Raw genomic sequence first — 15,848 nt, forward strand, 5'->3', positions numbered from 1 at the left:
TCAATTTTCCGGGGATAGCCCGACCGACTACCAAGCTTCGTAGAAGCTCCTGCCATGGCCAGATCTTAAAAAAGTGTGGCCTCCCGGATTTGCGGTGTATTGCGAGAGGTGGCGCCCCCTTCCCCGCCTTGAGGCCTGTGCCCCCTTGATGTCACAAACCTCAGAATTTGGATTGAATGTATACTTTTTACGGAATGCCCCGTCCAAAAATGCCAAACAGCGGGCCCATTGGCAGCTATGAAACGTAAGCCCCATGGCCGTATCTCCTAGTACAAACTAAAGAATGCGATCAAGTTAAATGAGTCTTTTCTCGGGAATTTTTATTTGGAGATTAAAACCAAAATAGGGCCACTTCATCACCTCACTTCGTCACATCTCTTAGTGTTCAGACGTCTTTAATTTGTGAACTAAAGATGGTTACAGCATGCGGTTTTTCACAGCAGTAATGCTGAGATTGTGCTCTTGTCAAATCTGTTATAAAAAAAAACATTGACCAGGGTCGACAAACGACCCATTTAGCTTGATCGCATCACCTATTTTCAACAAACACAAGATATAAAACTTTTTACACGTAGGAAGTCCTTCAAATCGCTACTTCTGCCATTGCTTTATCGGAGTCTTTTCTTATTAAAAGGCACCTAGCATCAATTTGCATTCATCTCAAAAATTACCTACACCGGTACCGAATTCTTATGAAAAATATAGGGTTCGTACAATGTACCTGTACTAAAACCCCATTTTATCCGTCTTGCTTGCTGTCATTTCGAAGAAATCAATAAACGTGGGTGATTTCCAACGATATCGGTCGATTGATGACTGATAAAAAAAACCCACAAAGACTGCTATTGACGAAATTGGGTTAGATTAAAAGGTAGTGCATGGTTTTCACTGTTTACTCGAAACGTGTAATGCCCACCGAGCGGAAACTTCAGGTTGGGTTTCAAAACATACTTCTTTGGATTCCGAGTGGTGTTACTATTAGAAACAATCAAAATGCACGAAAAGCACATTATCTTCGCTTTCGGTGGAGCGTTTAATATAATTGAGATCCAGCCCTACCTACAACACCCTACACAATGATCATTGTTGCTTTACTGTTACGGTCGAAACTGTCGAAACTTCCGCGAAATAATAAAAAATTTCCCTAAATGTTTCTCTTTGTTTGTCACGGAGGTAGCCTTGACAAAACAAAACAAGCAGACAGAATGAAAACTGTTCATAACTCTTTTATCTTTAATTGAAAAACGTAAAACGTGTCTACGGTATGTTAAACACATATTGGGAATCATTTTAAGGAAGGACGGGGAAATGATGTTATTGGTATTCTAAGATATGTTGATGATTACAGCAACCAATTTCGTTAAGCTCCAAAAAAGCTGAAAATTGGTTAGAAACAGTAATTACCGAAGCCGGAACAGGTGACAAGTTCAAGTGCTATGTGAGGGGTTCTGCTAAGCCAAAATCAATTCTAAGCAATATTGTGCCCAAATTGGCACCTGATGGAACCAATTGTTTTTGTTTTTGGAAAACCCATAAACGATTCTAATACGATCTGTATTACTTCAAGTACAAGCAAAGACACTCAAATTGCCTCTCCTATTTTTCTTCTCAATTCAAATTTTGGTTTAACAGTTTCCCCTATTCTTAATTTGCAAAACAGATAAACGGTTACATAAACAGTTTTGGGATAAAATCAAACATGATTACAAACTTATTTACATTTCTTCCCGGAAGTTAGAAAACTTGTGTTCGAAAGGGTACTCCAAAACTGTGATCTTTTGAAAACGGTCAGCCAGCATCTATGAACAAAAATTAGCCACATGTTACAGTTTTGTTAACCTGTTTTGAAGTCTATCAATGGACCATGTGACATTACTTTTTAAAACGCACAACTGAGACAAAGCCTGATGCCATGAGGTCTCAGGCCTATTACTGTAGATAAACCCTTAGATAAACCCTCGTGTCTTTTCACAAACCATATGGAGTTAAGGTTTAACAATCCTACAAAATGTTACATTTTAAATGCAGTTCGGAAAAAAAACATACAGGCTTTACGACCAAACAGCACATTTTGGGTTTTAAAGTTGAGACGGTAACCTAACCACAGTTCTTATCCTTAATCAAAACAAGGATGTGATGTGATGTTTCTCAATACACAGATTAGATTGTTTGACAACAAAACCAACTCAAACATGATTTACAAATGTCAAAACTTCATAAACCATGTACATGTACATCCGTGTATCAATGTGTAGCTAAAAATAACCGGTACAAATCTAGGAAGGAAAGTAATGAACTTTGGATCGGTTTACAAGTACATGTATCATGTCTCTGTGACAAATGACAATAGTCTTTGCCTGGGCTCACACTTCCTGAAACGGGGCCATTTTCAAAGAGCTACACTGTAGTAGATAATGGCAGATCGTTCAAGTAGTATTTGAGTAAGTCCTCACGAGTCCATCACAAATAATCCAGTTTCAAGTCAAGTTGCAAGCTGTTCAAATAAACGGTGACAAAGGTACTGCTCTAGTTATTGTTTGCTCCATGTGGCTTGGTGACCGAGGTTCAATTTCTTGGCTCTGCCTACCGTTACTCTTAGCGAAAAATCCCTGCTTACCGTAGCAGAAAATGATGTGCTTACTGTAAGTGTATGTTTACGGATTAGCGAGGAATTTCGGCTTCTGCGCATGCGTACATACAGTAACTGAGGATTCCGTGCTTACAGGGTAAGCGCGGATTTTTTTCTGCTAGCGCGGTTAGCACATAATGGTGATCGTAAGCGCGGAATTCTGTGGTAAGCAGAGCCGTGAAATTGGGCCCTGATTTGGTGATGGCCTTGTGATGGACTCAACCACAACACAGACACTAGCCACTGCAAAATAGACTGCAGTGCATTTCAATGTTTATCAAATTTGTTGGGCAGCCCGATGCCATAGACCTTATGCATTAGGGCGGAGTTAGAGGGCCATGGTTTTGTATTGCGTGGATAGGCAAGAGTACACCTTTTGTGTACTCATTGTTACTTAATTGAAATACCAAAGGATTGCCTCAGAGACACCTGTAACGCATAAGGTCTATTGGTCCGGTGTCAATAGTGCAACTGTTAACATCATTTCTGATAAATGTTTGTTATTCGAAAGAAGAGGAGGGATCATGGTGGGCGTGGCTAGGCCGTCATTTCTTCCTGTCAATCTCTATGTTCCTTGCTTCTTCTCTACCCGGGTTCTCCCACACAACAGCAATGCAACTTTTTTTTAATTCTTGAAAATCTGCAAATAAGGGGATGGGGGGGGGGGGAAACACCGATTCAATCTTTTGTACAGATCAATTCGGGCGATTCACAATGCAGAGCGCCACCAATAGTTTGCCACGGAGAGTTCCTTTTTACCCAGTGCATTGTGGGAGATGGTCGACAAATTTGAAGCGCGGGACATTTGAAATTGTTCGTTTTTCCGGTCAGTAGTTTCGTAAGCGTATGATTCGAGTATATGTTTGCCCTTTTCTTTTCTTTGTATCAATATGGTGATTTTTGGTAAGGCGGCAGAACGCTTTGCCCCAATCTATAACAAATTAGCTCAAGTTGTCTACTGACACTCATTCAAATGGGCCATATTTTGTCGACCGTAAACTAGAAAAGTTGACTCTCCATGGCAAACTCTTGGTGGCGCACTGCATTGTGAATCGCCCGAACTGATCACTACGTCAATGTTAACACCATTTTCTTGCGCCTTGAACCATGGAAACATGTAGCTAGTCTTGGAGCAAGAGGTTCTTAGCGGGATAATTCACGATAGACAGTACAGCCTTTGTACCGGGCAGTAGCATGCACGTTCCTATTCACGAACCACACACAAAGAACATCTTGGGAATTTTGCATTGCAACAGGGCATGACTTACGTTTGTAATATTCAAAATGCACAGCGTATGTGCATTGGTGGAAACAAAAGAGCTGTTCCGAAAACAATTAGTCAGGGGAAGCACCGTACACGTACAAACAGAGGCACTATGTACTAAACCGTACCGGCTGACTGTAAGGTTTGGTCGAATTATGGCCACATCCAAATTGATGAAGAGCACTGATGATAAGCCTTCCCAGGCCAGGTTTCTTTGCTGCCAAATCGACTGCTTCGTCCACACGGTCAACATTTTTTTTTTTAATCCAATGACGTTTACAGGCTTGCTTGCAAGCTGCAGTATGTACAGTTTCTGCTAGGAATTTCCCGAGCAGAAACACAAAGTTCCCAAGACGTTCTTTGCGGACTGTTGGTGAGTGTGTTTTGGGCGCCCGCTCTGGTGAATCGCTGCACAGTCTGATAACCTGTGCGCGCTGAAACCGCACCACTAAGTGCATCTTGCGCAAGACTGATTTTATTCAAACCTGTTGCGCCTCACCATCAGGCTTATGAGTTCAAACGTCTATTCCAGTGGTGTACCCTTTGCGACCATTGAGAAGGTACTTTTGCACAAGTCCATAAGAGTGTCAAATTTTTCACTAGCTTTGGCTGTTTTTTTTTCACACATTGGCATTGTTTCCAGTTTCAGGCTTCGGGCAATGGAGCTGGAGCTCCCGACAAATCCGGAGTTTCAAAAACAGCTTTTGAAAGCACCGAATGTTCACAATTTTGAGAGCGGAATATCTGATTTCTGACTAATTTTTTCAAGCCCTGTTAACCGATACAAAGTAAACCATGATTAGGATGCAGCCTACTAGCTGCTACCTGATTATCACGTAACCTTGTGATACTGTGCATCTTACCTATGAGGGTTATTCAAACGTTTCCGTCTTGTCTGCTATATATTCTACCAGGTCTTTGGGCGTGAACAACTTCTCTGCATGGTTGTCTGGAATCTCCAGGGCTGTCAACGTGGAAAACGAGACAATGAGTTGGGTAAGTTTAAACTCATAACAGTTTTCCCCTCTGTATTCACTAATCCACGTTCTGTCACAACACAAGGACAATGTTACAGGTTGTAATTGTATGGTAACTCTAACTTATAAAAGCTGTAACATTTTGTACCTACACTGGTCCTGCTCTCATTAAGTATAGACACAAGAACGGTAGTATAGGTTTTCCCAGCTATTTTAACACTTTTATCACACAAATTCCCTATATCATTACTTTAATTTCGTCCCTGATCATCGCCCAGCTCACATCTCAAATTGAATTTCAAAAAGTCACCACTAGATTTCATTTAAGGTTCAGTATAATTCAAATTTTTAGCATACCGATTCGTCCGAAATCTCTGAAATTCGTCTCGTGAAGCAATCGGCGTTGAATTGACAAAGCAAATTCGTTTTTTGTCATTCATTTTCATGTTGTTATCATTACATTTCGTTTCTGGTTACTTAAAACTTAACGATTAAAAATGTGCCCAATCTTTGGACTTTTTTAAAGAATTGTGCACGTTAATTACAGTTTTAATGTTAAGCAAATAGTTCCTTATAAATGAAAGAAGTTAGCTGTAAGTTTTGAGTTTTCTTTGACAGTTAACAATAAAATCAGAAATGGGACTTTCACAATATGCTCTTTGTTTAGCATATGGAAATTATGCATTGACATCAGACCGTGACCTTCTTAATGTTGCCCTTTGATATATGTACATGTATATGAATAAAACAACAGAAATGCGGTATATGTCTATCAAAGAGCAACATTAAGAAGACGCTTAGTGTCCATGTCATTTGAAATGTCAATTCTTGACTCTAATGTTAATTGTGAAACACAAAATAAAAATGCATACCTTATACAGCTAACAACTTTTATTTATACATATAGGGTAATGGATGTTGAAATTATCATTGTTTTAATGCGCACAATTCTTCAAATAAGTCTAAAGATTGGGCGCTTTTTCTTATCGTATGCACTTTACGTCACAAGAAACGAAATGTTATGACAACAACTTGAAAACGAATGACAAAAAACGAATTTGCTTTGTCAATTCAACGCCGATTGATTCACGAGACGAAATTCAAAGATTTTGGACGAATCGGAATGCTAACAACTTGAATTATACTGCACCTTAAATGAAATCTAGTGGTGTTTTTTGGAAATTCAAATTGAGATGGTGAGCTTGGCGATGATTGGGGACGAAATTAAAGTAATGATATAGGGAATTCGAGTGATAGAAGTGTTAAAATAGCTGTAAAACCTATAATATTGCATGTACCGTAATTTTCGGAATATAAGCCGCAGCACGCAAAATCTGCAAATTAAGATTTGAAGTCGGCGTATAAGCCGCACCGGCGTATAAGCCGCACCGACCGCAGCGGTTTCAATTTTGTAAGGCATCCAACTTCTAGACAAAATGCTCTGAACCAGTTCCATTTACATTACAGAGCTATAAAAAGGGCCACAAAAGTTATAGCAAATCATTTACAGTCGATACTCTTACAAACAAATAGGAAAATTGATGGTGAGAAATATAAAACGGGAATTGCTGGCCCGTTTTTTCTTTTTGTAAACAGTGGAAATATTGGTAATTATTGTTCCCAAGAAAGTACACCCCTTTATTATCACAAATGGTGTGGTCCATGGGGAATGCATGCAGCATGCATGCAGCACTGCACTATCGATATCACGTACGGCCGGTTAGGTTGTCGATGTCGAAGAGATCGAGACAGCTTTCACTAGCCGTACTTTTTACCGCTTGGTACCTTTTCATGGGACGTGCTTTCGGTTTGTTAATGACTTTCTTAATTGATTTATTCATTTCAGCAACAGATCTTTTCTTATACCAGTACATTAAATATATACATTTGAATATCATTTTTATTCTTCAAGGCTCGGCGTATAAGCCGCCCTGTGTATAATCCGCAGTAAACATTTTCATGGGCAAATTCAACGTATAAGCCGCAGCTTATATCCCGAAAATTACGGTAAAGCTTTTTATTGGACAGCATTTGCGCATGCATGGAAACGTAGTTCTATTTTTAAGAGATGACTTTACGTTCTCATGAAGGCCTTTTTGCTAAGATGTAGCCTCAATCCTGCAAAATCCTCAAATTAGCCTCATGGAAAAATAGCATATAGCCTCAATCCTGCAAATTCCTCCATTATTTCTTGAATATGGTCCGTGGAGGGGTGACCACTTCCTGAATCCAACAAAATCCTGCGGCAGTGACTGTCAATAAGTTGAGGCTTGGCCAGCGACATCCTAGTGCAGTACGGGGGATTTCAAGCATAATCCAGGCCTACATTTATGCATGGCTGAGCAAAAACAACACAAGGTCTGGCCCAAGATCTTGATGAAGTGCATCCTACGAAATCAGTAACGCACTTTTGTCATGTAACCTCAATCCTCCAAATTTATCCACTTTGGCAAAAAAGATTTTGAAGGAAGTCAGGTTGCAACATTCTTTCCCATGTACCTGTAGATGCTACAGGTTTGTTCAAATTATGTGTGCAAACAAAATGTGGTTACATGTAAGTATAAAAAAAAAAAGAACTGAGGATGAACCTGTGTTAACAGGAACGGAGTGCCCATCTCTCTTTCGTTAGCGATCGGGCCAAACTCATATGCGGCTGTGAGGGGATCACCACACCTCCTCCACAGCGAGTCTGTTACCTTCCCAGCATTGAATAATGCCGGTACCCACTTAACACCTGGGTTGAGAGGAGTAATTGAGGTAAAGCGCCTTACTCAAGGGCACAACAGGCATGGCTACGGCGGGGCTCAAACCCACAACCTCATGATCATGAATCCTGTGCTCCCATCAATTATGCCATGTTTGTAATTACGACTGACACCTGCACAGCTGCAGTACATGTACATGTACATGCTTTCTTCAAATATAGTCAAAAGCTGTTATTTCTCACCGAATTCATCCTCGACCGCCATGATGATTTCAACAACATCTAGACTGTCTAGACCCAGATCGTTGAGGAAATGACATTCCACGGAGAGCTGTAAAAACAGGGAAAAATAAAAACATCATTTCTGAAATGAAAGGGAAACATCGCCTTTTACGAAATGCCGATTTTGGTTTGGCTTCCAACTTCATCTCTAACCCTAATTTCATTAGAATCCTGTCATGTTCATATGAGCATTCACAGAGCATTGCCAAAGAGAATGGACCAATATAGTAACAGATTCTGTCAAGTTAGGGACTTAAATTATGAAGCTGGTAACCTGGAGCCCAAGGTGATGATGAAGCCGAGATTTCGCAAACGCCCTAAGATGACCACAAAAACGTTCACAGTTGGACATTCAATTATAATAATAATGCGCATTTTATATTTATAAAGCGCACAGATCCCCAGTACAGGTCTCTTTCAAGTGACGTCACTTCCTACAGCTTGCCACATGCATCGGCATTTTGGCCGTCAAATTTTCGTGATGCGCATCGCCCGCACCGTATTTCAACCAAATTTCTATCAACGCGCACGCATGTTTAGAATATTTTTAACTGCACGTAAACGCTCCTGATGGCATTGGATACACAGTTGCGATTTCCCTACAGAGATGACGTCCTATGAGAGGGATCTATTGGCGCTCAAGGCGTTACATAATAATGTTATTAAAATTATTACCGAGAATGGGTCATTTGGGAGACATTCCCATAGACTTGTGCACAAAATTTTCCAAACTTAAATGTGCCCTAACCCAATATTCCCTTGTCCTTTTTCCACAAATATCGGTATTTTTACTAATTAGACCACGAGCAACAAATATATAAACCTGATTGCGACAGTAAAACTTTGCCTCTAAAGGGGGGCTGTGGAATTAGGGAGACATGAAAATGTCTCCCTAATGACCAGTGTCTCCCTATTGTCGAAGAAATTACGATAACGTGTCTCCCTAATGGTACATTTGTGGAAATAAATGTTATCATTACATGTATAAGTGTTTAGTTACTACAATGATTATGTTTTGACATACCTCTGTGATTAATATTTAACATGCGTGCACTATGTTTCACATGTCACGTGTGCAATTACATATGACGCACCCCATCTGGAATACATGTACATTATATACAGTGTATTGTGGCACTGGTCTGGTGAGACGCACTTCGGCACTTGTTTTTGCTCATGTGCCCAGTGGGCAGGGCGTCCTAACCATCCTCACTCCTCCAAAATCCTCCTGGCGGTTTTGGAGGATTCTAAAGGATTGAGGATGAATGGTGATTGAATCACATGAGGATTTGAGGATGAATGGTGATTGAAGCATAGGAGGATTTTGGAGGATTGAGGATGAATGGTGATTGAAGCATAGGAGGATTTTGGAGGATTGAGGATGAATGGTGTTTGAAGATGAGGACGATTTTGGAGGATTGAGGATGAATGCATTTTGAGGCAGGACTGTCTGATGATTTGGAAGGATTTAGGCATTGGTTATCCTTCATTTAAACACGATTGCAAAATTTTAGGATGAGGAGGATTTTGAAGGATTGGCGATGAATGCATTTTGAGGCAGGATTGTCTGCTGATTTTGAAAGATTTAGGTGCTGTGGCAAAATTTTGGAGGATTGAGGATGGTTCTTAGCAAAAAGGGCCTAGGGGGTTAGGTTTAATGGATGGGTCTCTACATTCTGTAAGCTACGCACCTTGTCTGGACTGACTTTGTCAAAAAGCTTCAGCACTCCCAAGACTCGCTCCTCAATCTGTGAAAACGTTAGGTCGGGTAGCTCGGCATAATGGCGGACACCTTGGATTGCGCTTGGCCTAAATACTTGGATCTGCAGACAGAAGGGTATAAATAATGCACACATTATTTTTGAAGGGGGAGAAAATGGCTCTCATTACAGCAGACGTAACATGTGTTTCAAATGGTTATGGATTTGTCCAAAATTTGGGACTCTCAATACTGTGTATGAGAGTCCCAAAACTTGAGGTACTGAAAACATGCAATACAAGAAAATAGACTGACATCTGAAACAACCAGTCCAGCAACTCTTCAGTACTGCATCAATCAACTGTCAGCTGACTGTGCCAAAAGAAATATCTAGAATGTCGGGTACTACATGTAGGTCACAATTTCTACACATTTCTCCACAGTCACGCACCAGACTAACAACAATGAACGAAGAAGTCAATCTTGTCAAACAGTTGGACCATATAGATGGACATGTTCAAGTTTAGTCTTCAGCTTCATTTTGAAATCACTTGACTTTCCTCTCATGTGCAAGCCGCTGCCAAATATTGAAGAAAAGTCTCCTTCAATCTCTTCAAACTTTGGTGGTGAAATAATGAGGACCTTTTTCTTTGCCCAAGTCCCAGTCTGGTGGTATTTTGGTGTTGGGGAACATAGGTATGCACCCGGTCACACTACCAGCATGCATTGGGCGTTAGCACTACCATGTTGGAATTTTAATAGTTACACTAAATCCTGTGCAAACAAGCCTCAAAATTTGCTCTGGAAATGACATGAAAGGTAGATATCTGAGGAAATGCCAATTTGTTTTTATTGCTAGTAACAAGGTGAGTGTGCTTCAAAAGCATAAATAAACTAAAAGCAAAGTGTGAATGTGAAAATCACAAAAAAATTAATTCTCCTTGTCACTCCAGCAGTCCTTCTGTTATTTACGGCATAATTATACTCCATAATTTCAAATTACGTCGGTGAAGAGAAAACGGCTTTATTGTAAACCAAGATGAATATTATGAAAAAAAATACTAGATTGTTCAGTCCCAGCTTGGACCATCGCCAGTGGGTTCAATTTTCGTCTGGTGCCTTGTCGTGAAAAGCACTCGTGGAAAGCAAGACAACGCACCAGACGAAAATTGAACCCACTAGCGGCGCTTGAAAGCGGTGTGGTACCCACATACATCCCGCACATTTTTTTCGGTAATCATCACATGATACATTTTATTTGCATAATTAACTAAACAAGATGGATGACAGCCATTGGAACTAGACGCCGAAATTGTCAAAAATTTTCACATTTTAGTTTTTTTGGTTCTGTTTCAAGTTGATCATTAGCATCATGAATGACTGCTGAAAAGTGGAGGTACAAAAAATGTATCCTCGAGAGACCAGTTTTCGCGGGTATAGGGCTTTTTCTTTGTTTTGAAAAAAATTAACAAGTGCAAGATACCAATGGATGTCCTATTTACCTTCCTTAGTTCATGGGCAATATGCAAACAACAATAAAAACTGGACGACCTTCGCAGTTTTCACACAACGGAACGATCTCCGACGTCCTCGCGAAGCGCCTCCACGCGTCGAGCGTGACCTATTTCCGTGGGTTGCGGGGGGTACGGTGTCCCGGTAAAGTCATACGTGGAATAAATGTATGTCATGACTCGGCGTGTCTCCATCAGGCTCCATTGTCGGTAGCTATCTTATATTTTCCAAAAATCAACCTTCTATACTTCGAAAATATATCATATGGTATTAAAGCTATAAATTTCAAATGAAAAATAAATAAATGACATTTTACATATTTTTCTTTGCTTTTCTACTTTCAGGTTTTCTTGAGTGGTCGTGTTTTATTTTTAATTGTAGCCTATTTCTTATTAAACCTAAACCTCTGTAAATCATAGCTGACCTCATTTGACCTTCGACCTTTGACATGAAATATATCCTACATCATCTTTGGTACTTAATTAGGTCAATTTTTCATGTAAATTCAGACGAATAGGCCTACTTAGGTAACGAGAGTAATTAAAAAAACATTAAATAAACTTTAACATACATGTACGAACACAACGGTCACAGGAAATGTTAGGACTGGTGTCTCCCGAAACATTCGTTTGGGCAACACAAAACTTCAATCGGCAAACTTGTAAATGTAATTTATAAATGGGCAATTGAAATGTATCGTTTCGAGTTTCCTGCCTGGAATATGATCGACTTAACGTACATTCAGTGATCTTGCCTTTGGGGGGGGGGGGGATTTGCCGGGAAAAAAAAACGATTGCTGAAATGGGAAGTTACCTATTTTTACTAAAAAGTTGGAAATGAAAGCAGTTATCCCCAATGGACCCCTACACATATCCCCACTTTTGAAATATTAAAAAGGTTTCCAGCTGGGGTCTTTATTTGTTTTCTTTTTTATGACGATAATTTCTCCTCTTGCGGGCCAACCTCCGATACTTGGGGGAAATCCCCTTCTTTTGTTGCTGGGTTAGAGGTGCACTTGTTTAGAGCTCTAGCCGGAGCGTACATGGCACGATCAACGACACCACTATTCAAAGGGTAAATCCCTCCTTTCTTGAAAGAGCTCCTTAAGTTCTCTGGAGAGAGGGCCTTTGTATATGCATTGCATGCAATCTCACAGACTGAATATCTATCAATCCCTGTCGTTGAGTTGGCTCGCATTTGTCGGTGGCAGAGGGAATTATATATCTTCTCAAATGGCCCAAAGCATGCTAGATCAAGTGGCTGTAGGACGTGACTTGTATGTGCAGGCAAGACAAAGAGCAAGATGTGTTGATCTCTTGCCCAGTCAATCAGTGGTAGGTTGATGTGAGATCGATGACCATCATAGAGAAGGAGTATTGGCTCATCTTCCGTTCGGCTCGCAGTGACATATTTCAAGAAGTGTGTTGAAAGGTATGTCATGAAGACAGCAGTATTCGACCAACCACTTTCGCTGACGGTCCCATCTGTTCCAGGTAAGCAGCCATTGAGTAGCTCCTGCCTCATACGTTGTCCTGGGAATACAAAGTATGGAGGTACTTGCTGACCCAGAGCATTCCCAGCACCGATGATGGTAACGGTCATCCCTCTGCCGCTTGTCACAGCAAGTGGGGTGGATGAGGAGGACGATCCAACGATGAAAGGTGGGGAATGGTTTTGTTTCAGACCCTTTTCGTCAACATTGAAGATGTGTTCAGGTGCATCCTTCAATTTGTATTTTGTCAGCATCTCATCGAGCTTGGCGAAGTATGCCATCACTACTTCTTCAGAGGTTGCCTTCGCTCTGTACAGATCCAGGCTGCGTGGCTTCTTGACACTCAGCTCAGGCCATCTGGTCATAAAGTTGCGAAAGCATTTGAGGCTGAGTGGATGATCTTCGTCCCTTTTGTTGAGACTGACAGCATATATTGTGGCTGTATCGATAACTTCGGCCCTGCTATATCCATAACCCAGTAGCGCCATCTTCTTCAGGTGGTCCACCAAGTTGTTCTCCTCTTCGAGGCTGAACACAGGAGCTGGTCCCGATCTTGTTGCTTCGGGGTCAACCTTCCCCAGAACACGATCCCGTAATGTGGACTCAGGGACCCCGTACCTCCTCGCAGCACCCCCAACTGACCCATTCTCATCAATCACGAGACAAAATGCTTTTGACAAAGCTGTTGGTGAGTAGTTTCTGTAAGAAGTTGTTCTGGATTGCAACAGAGGGCTTGTGCACATGTTCTATAGGATAAGAACATTTATATAGATTTTGCTATTGGTGTCACATAATCAGTTGCTCATAAAACTAGTTAATATAATATTTTAATATAATATAATATTTTATTAATAATCTTCTTTTTATCAGATATAAATCAACCTTTGTTGTGCATTATTGTTGAGTTTGGAGTAATTATTTAAGTATTTATTTAAGTAGGCCTATATCATTCATTTTACTCTGATAATGTATAGTCTTATTAAAGAAAGCACAACACACGCTCTTTTCATGAACAAATGTATATTTTTAATATCTCACATGCACATTAATAACCGTCTTATACAAAATAAGCCTTTGCTGTATGTTAATTCATTCCTTCATTTTGAGGAAAATACCGATTTTTCTAGACAGTGAGAAAAATGATATAAGCCACATGTCTTTTATAGGCCTCCATACTTTTTTCCCAGCATGCTCGGCACTCAAACCAGTCACGTGATTTTGATCATTACAAATTTTTTTTCGAAACTTTGTAAGCTGAAACTTTCAATGATTATGCAATAATTATTTATGGCTCTAGCAATATAAACATGTTTTGTACCTTGCGAATTAGGCCTAAATAACCCAAATTTTGATATTTACAAGTACAACTTACCGGTAGAGCCTTTACTTTCCACATTTTTGGGTCAGCGGAGAGGAGAGGAGATCGTCAGCAACTAGAAAAGTTTATTTCGTCACGGGGAGTTGTTTACAGCGCGCCGCGTAACGCAGAAGGTGAGGACGCGGAAATAGGGCACCGCGAAAACAGGTCCTCCCACGATACATGTATGGCCTAGCCCGACTGCGTCTGGCCGTACAGTACTATCGCAAGCTCTGTAGTACGGCCAGACGCCCGATGCTTCCACAGAGACTGAATTTTGTTGGCCGCCGATGTAGCGATTTTGCTACATCTTTCGATCGCGATTATCTTTTCATCCAGGACACAAATTCCCAAAGTTAAGGTTCGTAGTCGTAGAGCAACTCATACCTTTTCGAAAAAACGTTCTTTGGTCTCAATATTTTCATCCATCTGGCCACAAGACAAATTTCAGTCATCAGATTCCACAAATATCGTCCCCTATGCGATCCCCCATGCGATTTCAAAATGGCGGCCGCGCTGTAATGTATGCAATATGCAGGCGCGCCCGCGCAAACTCATGAATATGCATAAACAGTCTGTGACGTAGACTTCGTGTTTTTGGGCGTGCGGGGCCGCACGCACGCACGTCCAAAAACACGAGGTCATACGTCACAGACTGTTTATGCATATTCATGAGTTTGCGCGGGCGCGCCTGCATATTGCATACATTACAGCGCGGCCGCCATTTTGAAATCGCATGGGGGATCGCATGGGGGACGATATTTGTGGAATCTTGATGACTGAAATTCGTCTTGTGGCCAGATGGATGAAAATATTGAGACCAAAGAACGTTTTTTCGAAAAGGTATGAGTTGCTCTACGACTACGAACCTTAACTTTGGAAATTTGTGTCCTGGATGAAAAGATAATCGCGATCGAAAGATGTAGCAAAATCGCTACATCGGCGGCCAACAAAATTCAGTCTCTGTGGAAGCATCGGGCGTCTGGCCGTACTACAGAGCTTGCGATAGTACTGTACGGCCAGACGCAGTCGGGCTAATGTATGGCCATGGAATCTGGGCATGCCAGGGTGGGATTATGAGGTGAAAATGGACCATTTTGGGAAGGCCCTTTTTTTAGGGTCTCTTACGACCACGTTCTCACGCCGTGGTTACATTTGTATGTCTCCAGCGTTACATGTGAATTCCTGATGAGCTTGTTATCCCAATCCCAATGAATGGAGCTTTACGTTCATCCGTGTTCACTTTATATACTGTAGCCTAGACAGACATGACAATTGACAGAGTAACCCTCGGCCTACATCATCGATCTGACCATGGAGCTATAAAAAGGATAGCTCCATGATCTGACTGAAATTAAACCGTACATAACGCGCGCGCGCACGGTCACGACGGTACGCCGGCTGGATGCATGCACATGACATGCCCGATGCTACGGCGCGCGCCGCGCCGGGGAATAAATCGTCTAGGCTAAAACTAGTACCTGCGTACGTACCTCTGAAACACCTTTAAAACATGAGAAATGTCTACTCCGGACTATTTGTGCTGAACAGCATCCGTTCTTCAAAACTGACGATGCCGCCACTCTGCAAACTGTACTCCTGAAATTATGCAATTGAGCAAAACTTCGCAGGTTCGCCAAAGCAGACACACGACCGATGGCAGCCATTTTGATTTGTAAAAGTTAGATATCCCGTCATGCATTGGAAATAACTTGGCTGGTTTCCGAACATTTTTATGGACTCCGCGTTCAGATTTTGTCGGATACCATTTTCATACCGCGTGTTTTACATTAGTTTTTAATACCATTTAGATCCCTAAAACCTGCAATTTCCCAAATTTTATAATGTAATGAATGTTTACATCGATTTTGGTCAGCTTGGATTGAAACTGAAGGAAAAATCACTGCGCGAATATAAACGCCACGCATGTAT

General features: G+C 41.0%; 1 protein-coding gene across 1 annotated transcript; it reads right to left on the reverse strand.

Annotated features, from left to right (window-relative positions):
• Window positions 1-1,208: 1,208 nt before the first annotated feature.
• LOC119721290 (acyl carrier protein, mitochondrial-like) lies at window positions 1,209-15,609 on the reverse strand. The gene is made up of 5 exons (XM_038191294.1): window positions 15,410-15,609; window positions 9,548-9,679; window positions 7,818-7,905; window positions 4,757-4,857; window positions 1,209-3,269 (listed from the first exon to the last, which is right to left on the reverse strand). The coding sequence occupies exons 1-4, from the start codon at window positions 15,581-15,583 to the stop codon at window positions 4,766-4,768; spliced, it is 486 nt and encodes a 161-aa protein (XP_038047222.1). The 5' UTR covers window positions 15,584-15,609; the 3' UTR covers window positions 1,209-3,269; window positions 4,757-4,765.
• Between the last annotated feature and the right edge of the window lie 239 nt (window positions 15,610-15,848).

This window comes from Patiria miniata, unplaced genomic scaffold, assembly GCF_015706575.1.
Source record: "Patiria miniata isolate m_02_andy unplaced genomic scaffold, ASM1570657v1 HiC_scaffold_13, whole genome shotgun sequence".
NCBI lineage: Eukaryota > Metazoa > Echinodermata > Asteroidea > Valvatida > Asterinidae > Patiria > Patiria miniata.

Excerpts from the sequence above, each read along its gene's own strand:
- LOC119721290 (XM_038191294.1), bottom strand. The coding sequence starts at position 15,583 with ATGGCTGCCATCGGTCGTGTGTCTGCTTTGGCGAACCTGCGAAGTTTT. Across the intron at positions 7,906-9,547 it reads ACAAAGTCAGTCCAGACAAG|CTCTCCGTGGAATGTCATTT; the intron begins GTGCGTAGCTTA and ends CTGTTTTTACAG. Across the intron at positions 4,858-7,817 it reads GGCGGTCGAGGATGAATTCG|CCCTGGAGATTCCAGACAAC; the intron begins GTGAGAAATAAC and ends CCACGTTGACAG.